Source organism: Staurois parvus, unplaced genomic scaffold, assembly GCF_062004578.1.
Source record: "Staurois parvus isolate SC_StPar_1 unplaced genomic scaffold, SC_StPar_1.0 ptg000005l, whole genome shotgun sequence".
NCBI lineage: Eukaryota > Metazoa > Chordata > Amphibia > Anura > Ranidae > Staurois > Staurois parvus.
Genome location: NW_028317801.1, coordinates 4718801 through 4734256, shown reverse-complemented (window position 1 = coordinate 4734256; position 15456 = coordinate 4718801). Strand labels below are relative to the sequence as shown.

Below are 15456 nucleotides of genomic sequence, written 5' to 3'. Positions count from 1 at the left end.
AAAAATCGTTAGAGAAGCTGCAACCCTTAAAAACTGTGTCCTAAAGTATAAAAAAAAGTTGACCGAAGTTACACTTACACATATAGCAATGTTTCTTTTTATCCTCCTAGATTTCACATTGCAAACTTAACATGGACTGAAATTGGACAAAAAGGTTGGGCGACCATCGGGTGGTAGGTCATTCCTAGGAATTATCACAGTGCCACATCCCAATTATAGATATATAAGTCAAAAACAAAGCTCATGGACTCAGGCACATAAACTCAGTACACAGAAGATAAAAGCAAATATTACTTTATTAACATGTCACATCTAAAATATGTCAATTGTGCATTAAAATTGCATTGCACAATAAACACAGCATGTGAGAAACGCCCAACATGTTTTGTGACAGGAGTCACTTCCTTAGGGGCTAGCAACGCATCTAAAAATGAACAAACTTGTACAATGATCCTTGTAAAATAAGCAAAAAAAGGTACATACAATATACCACCTTAAACAGGCACTTATATAGATAAACAATGTGTGTTGTAAGATACAGGATCTTACAACACATACTGTTTATCTATGTAGGTGCCTGTTTAAGGCGGTTCATTTTTAGGTGCGTTGCTAGCCCCTGAGGAAGCGACTTTCTGTCACGAAACATGTTGGGCATTCCTCACACAGATTGGACATTCCCCATCCTCTGAAGGAAGTAAAGTGTATCTACCATTCCTACCTACTTCCACTGGAACAGCTTTGTTGTGGTTGATGGGGGGGAACATGCTGTGTTTATTGTGCAATGCAATTTTAATACACATTTGACATATTTTAGATGTGACATGTTAATAAAGTAATATTTGCTTTTAGATTCCATGTACCGAGTTTATGTGCCTTTAAAGTCCATGAGCTTTGTTTTTGACTTCTATATTAACATGGACTGAAACCTCCCACTTCAGTCCTTGTTCAACTGAAATATTCTGATTCGCCATGCTGAACAGCGCCAATGTTTTTACACAAGTGCTGGAAATGAGTCTGCAGTGTCTACAAAGTTAAAGTTGAAATGTGCCAATGCATGGTGAGTACAGGGCAGGCTGGGGCTTTTTTGCCAATTCTGTGGACGATCACCCCGTTCTAGAAGAAACAATTCCTGCAGTTGAATATCTTTTTCTAATACTCAGCAGATAGCTTATGAACATTCCAGCTTCTAGTATCTCCTAGTGTGTACCCCCATAATACAATACTTATTGTGTACTCTGAAATCATAAAAAGGAGCTCAGGTTCTACATATATATTGCAATATTTCACTATATGGTGTATGGTATGATATGTATGTACGTCTATAGCCAACCCCATTGCGTAGACTACCCACGTATGCATAGGCTGAACAAAGATCCAGTCTATTAGTATATCAGCTCTTTGTTGCTGACTTTTTTTTTGTTTTTATTTCTGTAAGCTTCCTTGGATACTCTCTTCTAAATGCCTTTGGGAAATGCACCAGACATGAAACTATATCCTAAACACAAGACACTGGTTAATTTTTACCTACTCAGTAAATGTTAGGCAATTCAAGTTACCATATCAACTGCAAGAGTTTATTTCAACTAAAATGCATCCAATCAGAATTCATCTACCATTAGTGAGATCAGGGAATGATCACATGCATGCGGTCATATGAGCCCTGTGCAAGTACACTTATTGGTAGGAGAGAAATGTACTTACAGGATGGACTTCCTTAAAAGATAAGACTGCCATGTGGGTGTCTTCTGATAAACAAGCATGTTTGTGTAGTGTGATTATCCATTTTTGTACTACAGAATGCTTTTTGGAAATGTATTTTCCAACTGTGGGCATATACACCAATCAGTCATAACATTACAACCATCCACCTAAAATTGAGTAGGTCCCCCCTGTTGCCATCCAAACAGCTCTGACCCGTCAAAGCATGGACTCCACTGAACAAAGCATTACACTGCCTCTGCCAGCTTTTCTTCTTCCCATACTGCAGCCTGGTGCCACCTCTTACTCAGGTAAGCGATGCACACGCACCTGGCCATCCACATGATGCAAAAGAAAGCATGATTCATCAAGGCAGGCCATCTTCTTCCATTGCTCTGTGGTACAGTTCTGATGCTCATGTGCCCATTGTAGGCACTTACGGTTGTGGACACGGGTCAGCATGGGCACCTTGACCGGTCTGCCGCTACGTATCCCCATACGCAACAAACTGTGATGCACTGTGTGCTCTGACACCTTTCTATCAGAACTAGCATTAACTTTTTCAGCAGTGTGAGCTACGGTAGATCTTCTATTGGTTTGGACTACACCAGTCAGCCTCCGCTCTCCACATGTACCAGTGAGTCTTGGCTGCGCATGTCTCTGTATCCAGTTCTGTGGTTTTCCTTCATTGGACCACTTTTGGAAGGGTCCTGACCTCTGCAGACCAGGGACATCCAACAAGAACTCCAGTTTTGGAATTGCTCTGACTCTCTAGTCAAAGTCACTCAAATCCTTACGTTTTCCCATTTATTCTGCTTTCAACACATCAACATCAGGGACAACATGTTCACTTGCTGCTCAGTCTATCCCACCCACTTTCTGGTGCCACTGGAATGAGATATCCTATGCTATTCACTTACTTTTCCTTCCAGTGGTCGTAATGTTTTGTGTACTTTATCACCTTTAGTGGTCAACACTCCCAAGCAGGGGCAGACTGACCATTTGGAAACTCGGGCACTGCCCGAGGGCCCGGGGTCAGTAGGGGGCCCCATGAGATGCCCCTGGTACCTTTTTTCATAGGCTTTTTTGAGTTTGGGCAAGGACACAGGGGCCCCATGATCCCCTATTGCCCGGGGGCCCCTTGAGTTGTCAGTCCGGCCCTGCTCCCAAGATTATAGGTATATTTTTTCCTACCATACAGAACTTACTAGACTGATAAACTATAAATAAGAAATCATATTATATATGGCTAATAGGATAAAACAACCCTTCTTTTTGGTACATCAAAATTACCATAAAGAAATTTTAATTGAATCTTTACATTTTGTCTGCAAAATAGCAATTGCATACATGATACAGTATTTTTCTGGTATTGCTAGCTATAGTTTGCACTGCTACATTCAATAATATAATTAAAACAAAATGTTATTTAACAATCATAAAAACTGTCATCCAGAGTGTTTATTCATTTGTCTCTGTATGATGTTTCCTAGCTGAAATACAAGAAATTCTGCTGATTTTCATACACTATTTGTAACAAAGACATATGTTGCAACAGTTCCTTACCATACACAGCTAGTGGGACCAGAATTCCTTTCCATGCACTTAGGACGCCACATTCTGTCACTAATCAGCAACAGCTCCTGTTACTTCCAATACCATGGATGATCTTTACTAAAGCATTGAGCAAGCAGACAAAATAGCAATCTGTCATCAGCATCCATGTCCTAGAACGACATTTGAGCTGAATGTGTTGTCTTTACGAAAAGCAGCAAAAAATTTAATTGTTCCTTCAAAGAAAGAAAACATTTTAGCACCTTCAAGTGCAAAAATAATGCATCAGAATATATCTGGTGAAACAACAAATAAGCCTTTGGGGGTGATTTACTAAAAAAAAAAGTACATTTGTTTACCTAATCAAGGGAACCTGAGTTTACCTTGAATATTTAATCATCAGATTTTAACTAAATGTATGTCCTTTGCACATAATTGGATAAATACAGTAGTGAAAAATTCACGCTTTCTTTAAATCAACCCTAATATATAAGTATTGTATCATCTGTTTTTGTAATGTGTGGTTCTCCACATACTGAGACATAACAAGTCTCAGCTTGTACTGACAGCCAGTAGCTAGTAGAATAGGTTGCACTTTGTAGTTCCACTTCTGATGAAGAATCAAAGTTCCAAAAGGCTGTGTAGAGAGAGTACAAAATCTTCAATAAGCTATGATGTCATGTGTTCTTGATGGTCAGTCCACCCAAATAATTCAGATAGATGGAGCCTGATAGAATAGGTGAACCTGAGGCTTCTTATATACAGTATAGTCTTGAGGACTAAATCTCCAAGTCAAAGTTCCTGGCTCTGGTCCTACTGACCTTGAAATGCTATATGTAGTGCCTGCCTATCTCTGTTCCCACATATCCTTTTGCATTCTCCCTAAAATCTCATCACTGGAATATGTGAGTGATTGAAGAAGTCAGTAGCTGTGTTTAAAATCTCCACAATCATTTCTTTATGTTATAGTGGTATAGCCAACAAACACCCTTAACATCATGGATCTACCTAAAAAAAAATATGGGTTTTGAATGGATTGACCCTTCAAGGATTGATTGTGTGTGTGTATAGGACATCCATGATCTTTTGCTGGGGCCTCTGACCAACTGATTTCAGGAAAAGGAGTGATAATCAGGAATTGATTTTCCTAGATGATCTCTATTGTTCCACCAAGATAAGGCTGGAGACAGCAGGGTGCCTGCACATGTCTAACACACACTCAGACTGTGCAGTTGCATATTTTTATGACATGATCATTTACAGAACCACCACACTGTAGTTTTATCTGTTAGCCACTATTTTATACGTATAGGTTCCTTTAGGGAACACATAGACAAATAATATTGTCATTCAATCCAATTTATTTAATGACAGCTGCTAAATAAAGGAAAGCTAGAAAAATTATGTAGTTTGACATTTATGAACTTTCCTTTTCAAAATAACAGTTGCCTGGCCATTAAAGCCCAGTTGAAGCTTTGCCAGAAATTTCATGTTGCTAATTGCAAGTAGTACTGACAAGGCAGTGGTAGAAAGTAGTGATGATCGCTGTACAGACACCACTGATCACTGAGACCAGGGGTCCTTCCATACAGCCTGCTGCCTATTCCTAACATTTTTTGGACAGCTTTAGAAAGGAGAGAAAGGTCCATGGACAGTAAGATTTGCTAATGCAAGCTTTTGTCTTACTATACTTATGTGTAATTTCTGGCAAAGTTTTGATTGGGCTTTAAGATAACCCAGTATTTTCTGATAGACAAACCCAACCCCATTCACTGCTCCCTGGCCAGCCTGTGTCCACCTTGATTCCCTGCAATCAGTCAGGTACCAAGGCCCTGGAGTCTGCTTTCTCTGCACTGTAGTTCACCATCCACATAACGGGCTGCACACCAAAGCCATTTAACTCCAAACAAGGCTTATTACAATGACAGCACATTGCTCACTCCCAGCCAGAGTCATGCTCTCAACATGTTTCACCTGCAACAGGGCTTAATCATGGTGATTCCCCATGATTAAACCCTGCTGGGGGGTAAAACATGTCAGGGGCGTGGCTTTCAGTGGGCGTGAGGGGTGTACTGTCATTGCAATAAACATTGGTTGGTGTTAAACGTCTTCAGTGTGCCTCCCAATATTTTCTGTACAGTCCAGTAACAAGTGTACAGATCAGGAGATCTGTCTTTTCCCTGACTTCACCCCTTACATGCTTGTTCCAGGCATTAACTATAAAAGTATTGAAGAAATAGCCAGGCAAATAGCATTTTCAGAAGGAGGCCTGGCATGTTCACGTTAAATACTTCCAATCAAAAGTACAAAAGATGTAACCTTGACAAATTACTTTTTGGCAGATTGTTTGTTAAGGTCTGTGGACTATTCATTGCATTTAAAGTGGACCTGTCATTCACACTTCACATAAGTCAACAGGGTTGCTGTCAGCATAACCAGATCACAATATGTCTTTTGCTTGGAATACATAAAAATATGCTGCTCTGAGATCCTCAGCCAAGCTAAAGATCTCTTAGTACTGCCAGCATTCCTTATGATTTAAAGGATAAGTTCACCTTTGGAACATATTACATGTTCCATCCATTTTTACGGTAGAACATGTAACATATTCCCATAGCCGCCCCCACCCTCTCACAGATAGTATGGGGAGAAGTTTCCCCGTATTATCTGTCAGAGATCCTCCGCCCACATGGCCACGTCACTCATTCTGTGAATGAGTGCCTACAAGTCCCGGCAGACTTAGCGGTGAAGCACCCTGGTAGTTCATTGAAGCTTCCTGTCAGAATATCTGCTTACTCATACATCCCGTACGGCAAGCAGATAGTCTGACAGGTGCAGGAGACCTTCATGGCATCAACGATCTACTGATTGCTTGTGCAATGCTTTCCTGGCTCCTGTAGACAAAAATAATAAATGCACTTTTTTTTACCTGAAAAAATGTTCATTTATTATTTTTGTACCGAAAAAGTGCTGGTGCTGATCTATGATCTGATCAGCATTTAGCTCTGGTGAGTCCATCTAATTCATTTGGTGGTGGATCAATCACAGTGTTATGAGTTTACAGATGAAATTTTGAGTTTTTATAGTATTTATCAAAAGTCTGCATTTGTAATCATGGAAGATTTCTGCTTCCATGCACTTTTATGAATAAAGAGGACTTGAACTGAGGAAGCTGAGCACCCCCAAGAAAAGACTAGCCAAGGGTTTTGGTCTTGGTGCAGGTGCATGGTGAAAGATCATTTCACCATTACTGTCTTGCTATGTTATGTTCCATACAGGGCCGGACTGACCATTTGGAAACTCGGGCACTGCCCGAGGGCCCAGGGTCAATAGGGGGCCCCATGAGATGCCCCTGGTACCTTTTTCATAGACTTTTTTGAGATTGGACAAGGACACAGGGGCCCCATGATCCCCTATTGCCTGGGGGCCCCATGAGTTGTCAGTCCGCCCCTGGTTCCATACCATGTCTCAGTGAGGAGGTGGCTATCTTGGCAGGGCTTTACTTTCTCATATCAAGATACTGACTTATTTACTGGTGGCTGATGGAGGAATATCCAAGTTTTAGCAGAAGAGGTTCAGAAATCAAATATACACAGAATGGATGAAGCAGAAGCAGGGAAATATTTGCTGTAAAGCCTGCCATAGAAGGTTCGAATCTTGGCTGGTTCAGCAAAAAGCAGGTGAGATTCGAACCATGCATGGGCAGGCTGAATGTTCCCAATTTGATCGATAAATTGATTTGGGTACAACCAGCCTGCCAAATTTTACATGCAATTGTTGCTAGTGGTTTTTATAGCCACTAGCAATAATCACTGTGTTCTCCTGGTGGGGACGACTTTCACCCCCCCTTCCCGCCAGGAGAACACAATAGCTCTGCAGGAGGGATTCCCCTGTCAACACTTTCTGTGTTGATGGGGGTATTAAGTGAATTTCTTTCCTGCAACCACAAGAAATTCACTCTGTCTGTACCTTCTTGGTACAGATTTCTCTCCAGCAAGGATAACAGTGGGTAGCACAAAGTCACACAATAGGAGATTGACTGCTATTTTTTAGAAGTATATCAAGACAAAAGGGTACATCTTTCAGAGTATTGCTTAAGAACATTTAACATTTGTAGAATTTCTATTTAAAAAAAGCACATATTCACTTAATTCAGGTCCACTGTAAATACTATTTTGCAGGGACAATGTTTTAAGAAACACTAATATACATCAATAAGCATAAGTATACCTGCATACATGTGAAAAATCTGATTCCAGGTTTGTTCATCAAAACTTAATTGAACAAGCTGAAGTTAGCAGCTGATTGGCTACCATGCACAGCTACACTAGATTTTGCACTCTCCAATTTTAGTAAATCATAACTTCTCTAAAATGTTGCCTATACATAGAGATAGGCTTGTACCATGTAATAATTGCTACCCATGTATTGTGGATAGAGATGAGCAAATCTGATTTGTGATCATACAGACTTAGCTACTTTGTGAAATTGAGATTTGTGAATTTTGCAATTCACTGCAGATCAGACAAAACACAAATCAAAAACATTTTTCCCGAAAAATAATGTCGTTAGTAGTCAGAATTGCTCAATACTTGAAATGCCCATCTCCAGTGATGAACAATTAGGTTGCCAGCATCTGAGTGCTAGCATCTTAGGTCTGTGGGTATCGTTAGAATTACTCTTGATGGTTTGCTGTGCCATGTAAGGTCGTGTGACTGCACCATCCACAATTCAAGAGCAAATATTGGATTCCTGCAGCTTAAAACTAGCCTGCCATTGTCCTGTCTCTCCTTCATGCTGAAGAATACGATGAGGAGATTAAAGTCCATAGTTCCAAGCAGGAAGATTCTTTAAGATATCTTGTTTACTGAACGTATGACAGTGGACAATGGGCCCCAGAGATCAGAATTATTATCACTGCCAGGGCAGGGTGGTCTTCACAGCAGAAAAACCATTACATTTAAAATTCAAAGGCGTTTGAGTGCCTTGGAAAGTGTCTGCCCTGTGCAAATAGTGCCTCTTGGATTTTGGAGTGTATGTGTGTGAATTGGCAGAGAGAGTTTCTGCACCTGAGTAAATAGGGGAGCTGGGAAGAAAAAATGAAGCATCCTTTTTTTTTCCAAGAGTGCCTCCATTTTCTACCAGGAATCAGAATGACAATTGGATTTTAATTAGGGAACCCAAACAAGAGGCTACTCAATCTTCACACCTCAGGCAATCCACTAGTGTGTTTGTAGAGTGGCTGTACAGACTGGAATCTATTCAACAGCCCCCAAAATATGCAAACAAAGCTGTTCTGTCTCTGGGGACCAGCTCCATGGGACAGACCAGTAGCACAGACACTAGAAAAAAAAATGCATAGCTAGTTTGTTGTCGGTTCCTGCTGCAGCATTTCTCCCATCTTTTTGCAGTTTGTTTAATTTGTTCACTGAAAGTGATAAAGACGTTAGCAGATCAATAAAAACTAATTTTCACCCTGTTAGTTCTTCCCGAGAGAACCATTAGCGTTACAGTAACGAAGCAAAAGCTTGAAGTGTTGGTTTAAGAAATCATTGTAACACTTAAGCATAAAGAGGAAAAGAAAAGGAGTCCGGCAGGGAACCCTTCCTCTTCACAAGTCATCAGTGATCAGCACTAAATAATGTGAGGTCAAGAAGGACCTACCATGCATGGGGACAAAAGTCATAGTGGTGTTGCCTCAGCATCCAACTAGGTTACTTCTTTTGTTTTTTTTTAAATATTTATTGGCAAATGACAGCTGGAATTAAATTGATTGCTATGGACAGCAACTTAATCTTTTTCCTCTTGTTCACCTTCTTCTTTTTTTACCATGTATGATTGAATCCATAATGCTAATAACACTTATATGTAAACACAAATAATTTGGATTATGTTGAACTATCTAGCATGACCCAAAATAAAGCAGTTAAAGCAGAACTCCATGTTCTTTTCCCATGCAGTTGGGTTGTGCCTGCACTGCATGGGAAAACTGCTAGTTTTGTTTGGAGGTATGGTGGAAAAGGTATACTTACCCTGTCCTCTGATCCTCCAGTGGTGGACTGTTCTTACCGTCCTCACACTCGGAGCTGGTCTGTGGTCATTATGACGTCAGGAACAGTCGATTCACAAGACCGCCAGCGTGCAGGTTGGGAAGAAATGACAGGGACCAGTCTTGCTCTATGAGGATCGGCCGGATTCAGTAAAACTTTACTCTTATGACCCCTAGACAAAAACAAGCATATGACCTATGCAGTGCAGGCACAGCCCCACTGCAAGGACTAAAAAACATTTGCCTTGATTTCCGCTTTAAAGTTGTAACACAATAAAAATACCCACTGCATGTGTTAAACAATTGCTTCTTTTTTATGTAATCTTTTTATTGAGTTTTACAAATACAGAAAACAGGAAAGAGAAACATGCAGACATCCAAGGGCACGTGTGATGGTTAATACAGCAGTTATAATGACACAACAATCTTAGTACCCAAAATTCACAATGTGCATCAAAACCATGCCCAAAAATGGCACATATCAGCAGAGATTACAAGGAATAGAGTTAAAAGGCAGTTAACCCAATAAGAAATATAATAAAAGGGGGAATAACAACAGCATAGATATCTCAGTGAAATCAGGAGCCTATTGGTTCCAGTAGTTCCACACAGCATAGGTAAGCAGTCTGAAGGAGGTCCATGAAATGATTATCAGGCCATGCATCACCAATGCGGCCCGGTCGGCAATAGAGTTACGCGGTACCTGCTCAGGCCAACAAATCTTCCAGGTGTGTCAGCCAGGCCCTGGAGAAAGACAACCAGCCTATAGCTTGGTGAAAATGTTCACTTAGTAAGTCTAATGAAAAAAACTGACATCCAAAGAACAAAGGTATACCACTCAGGCAAACAATCCAGATCAATCCACAACAGGTGCAGGCTCTGGCTTGTCACCACACACGATGCAACGGGAAGAAGGGTCAGCTGCACACCGGAGGATAAATTAATATAGTGTATATTTATTGATCCATAGGACACACAAAACACCAGGACATGAATACAGGACCTGTTAACGCGTTTCACACAATCTCATGCTTAATCATAACCAACCTTCTTTTTGTTAAAAAACTGACATCAACAGGATTTGACAAAAAAAAAGGAAAAAGGATGCAAAACCAACTAAAGGTCTAGAAGACACATACCACAAGACATTGCTTCTTATCAAAGATGGTAGACAGGTATAAAGGACTTGAGATTTATGTTATTTTATTTTAATTCTTACTTGAATTTGTTCACAGAAATAATAGTCCTGGGCATTTTAGAATCCTGAGCAAGACATACCCAACTCACCACCCATTATAGACCATCAGTTCTCATTATGTGACTGATTTACTAACATTCATTTCTGTACTCTGCCCCATGATTCCAAGTTGCCTCAAACATTCCTACAGGATACTCTACTATTTGCCCCCTGTGTTTGCTTAGCTGTTTGTAGGGAAAAATGTAAAGCCAAAGAGTTGATTTAATAAAGGCAAATAGGTTGTTCACTTTGCAAGCGAACAGCCTATTTGCCTTTAGTAAATCAACCTCAACATTTTCCTAAAATCTAGCTCCTGGGTAAATCACACCCATGTCTCAGTCAAAGAGTGAATGTTGGAACTTGTTGACTTATAATTGCCATATAGGCAGGTTTAACATGGAGCTGCTATGCAGAAATAATGCTACCCAGAAACTGCACTGAAAAATGAAGGATGAACAATGTGATTCTGGTAAAGGTGAGTTTATTGTACACTAGCTTTTGCCCGAATTTTCTAAAAATTAGCCACTAATTGACTAATGCATTTTAATGAATGTCTGAAATAAAAATCCTCAGTTTTGCTCATCACTATTTTCTTCTTCACAAGCATTCACTAAGATGTATTGGAGTCAGAGGCTAATGATGCATTTTCAGTAAAGGCAAGAGTGAACTCAGTTTTTCTGAAACCACCTGTTTATCTTTGCTTTAGAAGAGTAACAATACTTAGCCAAAGCCATTATTAACTGAGCCTTGACAAGCTTGGCTTTGTAGTTCTCAAGCAGATTTCTCATTGGACAAATCAGTACACGTTAATATAAAGCATGTACATCCAAAGACAGTATTAGCAAATCATGGAGTGGTGGAACTTATCACAACAAAAGCACCCAGTGTCTTTAAATGTGTTTTGCTATTGTTAGTATATGTGATAATAGATAATATGTGACATTTATTACAATATTTAGCATTATTATTAATTTTTTTTTTTTTTTTTAGAAAACTCGGTGGCTGCAAAATCTGGTGGTTGCTTTCCTGCCAATGCTAGTGTGTCTTTGGAAGGTGGTGGTACCAAGGCATTGAAGGACCTAAGGCTAGGGGATCGGGTGCTAGCAGCAAATGAGGAGGGCAAGTTGGTCTATAGTGACTTCCTCACCTTCTTGGACAAGCAGGAGAGTGTGAAGAAGGTCTTCTATGTGATTGAGACCACTGAACCCAAGCAGAGCATCCGACTGACAGCTGCCCATCTTATCTTCGTGTCACAAAGCTCAGCTAATGGCACTAGGTCTTTCAAGTCTATTTTTGCCAGCAACATAAGACCAGGAGATCAGGTGTTCCTAGCTGATCATACGATGATGGATCTGAAGGTAGTGAGAGTGGAAAAGGTCTATTTAGAAGAAGACATTGGAGCTTATGCTCCTGTGACCTCTCATGGAACAGTGGTCATCAATGGGGTCCTGGCCTCTTGTTATGCAGTCATTGAAGAACATAGCTGGGCACACATGGCTTTTGCCCCGCTCAGATTTGCCTTTAAACTTTTCTCCTACTTTTCCTCCAAAGACTACTACAACCCATCTTCCACGTACCTTCATGTTGAAGGCATCCACTGGTACTCACAACTCCTTTACCAATTAGGAACTTGGATCTTGGATAATGACTCTCTTCATCCACTGGGAATGTCAGTGAGGTCCAGTTGAAACATCCCTCAGTCATTACATTAAGACATTCATTTTTAATGTAGGACAGTCCAAAGTAGACACTAAGGAACCCCACCCCACATTTCTTTGTCATTATTTTTGTATTATTATTTTATTCTTGCATCACATTGTACTTTACTTTCTTTTTGTTCTCTTCTGCTGAATATTTATTTGTGTGTTGTTCGATTAGATGTTAAATATGAACGGGACATACAAGAAGCCTTAACTAGTTTCTTTGATAATTTATTGTCTTGCGAACTTTCCATGAACTCGTGAAAGTTCTCTGTGTTGATTCTAAGTTAACAAAGCAGATTCTATTTTTCTACGTGTTGAGTTGTCTTAACTCTAAGGGATGATTTACTCAAGGGTGCAACTTTTGCATCAACTTAAGAAACTCATGTTCCTTTCAAAGAGTTGCCAGGTAAAACGAAAGATACAAATAGCAATCTGGTCTTTGAAAGCACAGGTGCTGGTCAGAACTCTGGAATAAAAAGATACTACCTTTAGTAAATCTACCCCTTAGTACTGTTTTGTTACTTTTGTCTTTCCCTCACTATCTCGACAGACCTCCATTGTAGGTGTCTATAAGGGGTTTTACTTGGCCTGGCTGTCACTGAAAGTGTTAAATAATTGTGAGAAATTACTTGTCTCAGTGGGGGTCAGTAAATTATATTTTTATACACAGAATTGTAAATTAGAATTTTGTTTTTCAGAGATCAATACTTACTGAACTGCATTTCTTTTCTTTTATTTTTTGGAAATAGTGTACAATATGAGAATATATTATTTTAATTTAAATAGTTTCATGTAACGTTATCGCATATTCTATGTCTGTTTTTTTATGTTTTAATATTTTTTTTCATTTGTATAAACTTGCATCTGGTCACATTCACTTAACTCACAGACTGTTACACAAAATTCCTGTTTTTTTTATCAGTTTGTTTTCTCTTTGACACAGTAGGAATCTTGTAATTTTAACTGCAAAGAATTTATTAGAAAGTCATATTTTTTAAACAAAATACAAAGCGCACATAGATGAGGACCTCCAGTGGATGAAGACTGTTGATTTGCATTAATAAATTGAATAACTGCTGTAAATTTACTAAAATGTATTTTTTGGAATACTTTGTAATAGCTTTAATAGTTTTATAGAAATAAAGTGTGCTATGCACAGCTTGCTTGTATTTAATGTTGAAAAATCAATGAAAATTCAGATTATATCAGAAAGAACATTATGCATTAATTTAATAGAATGGTTCATGTACTTTTGTAAAGGCTTTTTTTTAATTAATACAAATTTTTATTTGTAATAAAATTTAAAGACTTAAACTTGAATTATCTTAAAATATACTAAGGAGCAAAAACTTTTTTTTTAACTTTACAACTAGAGCTTAAAGCGGTAGTAAACTTAGGCACAGTACTAATGAAACAGAATATGTCCACTACGCGAGACCCTTTTATATCATTCCACCATGTAAATAAACCCCCTCAATTCCTTCTTACTGTTTTGCTGCTTATTTTACTGTACATGCTTCCCTACTTCAGCCAGCTCCAATGCTACTGTTCTCTTCCGCATCTTTTAAGTATAACACTTCCTCCCCTTCTTGCTGTAAAGGCTGGAATCTTGCGCATGTGCATTGAGAATTTCAGAAAGCTGTGCACGTCCAGGTGCAATGGTGCAGAGTTAATGATGGACGCACGGCATCGACCGCAACAGATTGACGACACACAGAATATGCCTTAATGTGTTTATACGCCGATGATGTCATGAAATTGGTCCTGCCTTGATTGCAACAGAAAAAAATTTAAAATAGCACCATATACATTAATTGTTAAGGCTTAAGCAAAGTTTTCATGTCAAGTTTACTACCACGTGAAAGTGACTCTGTTGTTTTACTAAACTTGCTAGGACATTGTTACCTATCAAAGAATAAACTGAATACTCACCTCTCCTGTTGCCCATGCCACTGAATGCCAATAAGTGTTTTCTAAAATCAAAACTTTAAGGAGAGTTGATTCACCGTGTCACCTGCAGTGCTTAGTGGTTCCTCTCAACAGGAGGAACCAATGAGCACTGCAGAGGACACAACATATTGGGGTTGAGTTACTAAAATTGGAGAGTGCAAAATCTGGTGCTTCTCTGCATAGAAACCAATCAGCTTCCATGTTTTATTATCAAGACTTAACTGAACAAATTGTAGTTAGAAGTCAATTGGCTACCATGCACAGCTGAACCAGATTTTGCACTCTCTTGGTAAATCAACCCCATTGGCTCTCGTGGAAAGTGCTGGTTTCCCAAGACACTTTAGAGTAGAGTTTCTTTACAATGGAGTTGCGTTCAGTGGTGGTAAGTATTCACTTCATTATTTTAGAGGGTGAAATTTTCAGCAACTTTAGTAAAGCAACATACAGTTGCAAGAAAAAGTATGTGAACCCCTTGGAATTACGTGGAGTTTTGCATGAATTGGGCATAAAATGTGCTCTGAACGTCAGCTAAGTCACAACAATAGAAGAACACAGTCTGCTGAACATAATACTACACAAACATTAGATAGATGTTGCCATGGTTTAATTGCACATAACATGTAAACATTCACAGTGCAGGGAGGAAAAAGTATGTAAGGCCCTAGCTTAATGACCTCTCCCAGAGCTAATTGGAGCCAGGAGTGAGCCAAACTTGACTCCAATCAGTTTGATGATATTGGATGTGTTGCTGACAGCTGTCCTGCCCTTACAAAACACACACCTGTTTTGGGTTTACTGGTTTCAAGCAGCACCGTCTGATGTGAACCATGCCTTGCAGAAAAGAGCTCTCAGAAGACCTACGATCAAGAATTGTTGACTTGCATGAAGCTGGAAAGGGTTACAAAAGTATCTCCAAAAGCCTTGATGTTCATGTGTCCACGGTAAGACAGACTGTCTACAAATGGAGAAAGTTTAGCACTGTTGCTACTCTCCCTAGGCGTGGTGGTCCTGTAAAAATGACTGCAAGAGCACAGCACAGAATGCTGCATGAGATAAAGAAAAATCCCAGAGTGTCAGCTAAAGACCTACAGAAATCTCTGGCACATGCTAACATTTTTGTTGACACATCTACAATAAGGAAAACATTAAACAAGAATGGAGTACATGGGAGGACACCACAGAGGAAGCCATTGCTGTCCAAAAAGAATATTGCAGCACGTTTGAAGTTTGCAAAAGAGCACCTAAATGTTCCACAGCACTACTGG

The 15456-nt window shown here is 39.5% G+C and overlaps 1 protein-coding gene across 1 annotated transcript in view; it reads left to right on the top strand.

The window, feature by feature from the left end:
* Nucleotides 1–13410, top strand: part of SHH (sonic hedgehog signaling molecule) — a 33962-nt gene extending 20552 nt beyond the window's left edge. The window contains exon 3 of the mRNA XM_089693345.1: nt 11529–13410. Coding sequence (XP_089549471.1) covers nt 11529–12226 — 698 coding nt within the window. The 3' untranslated portion in view covers nt 12227–13410. The remainder of the gene's footprint in view (nt 1–11528) is intronic.
* Nucleotides 13411–15456: the final 2046 nt, after the last annotated feature.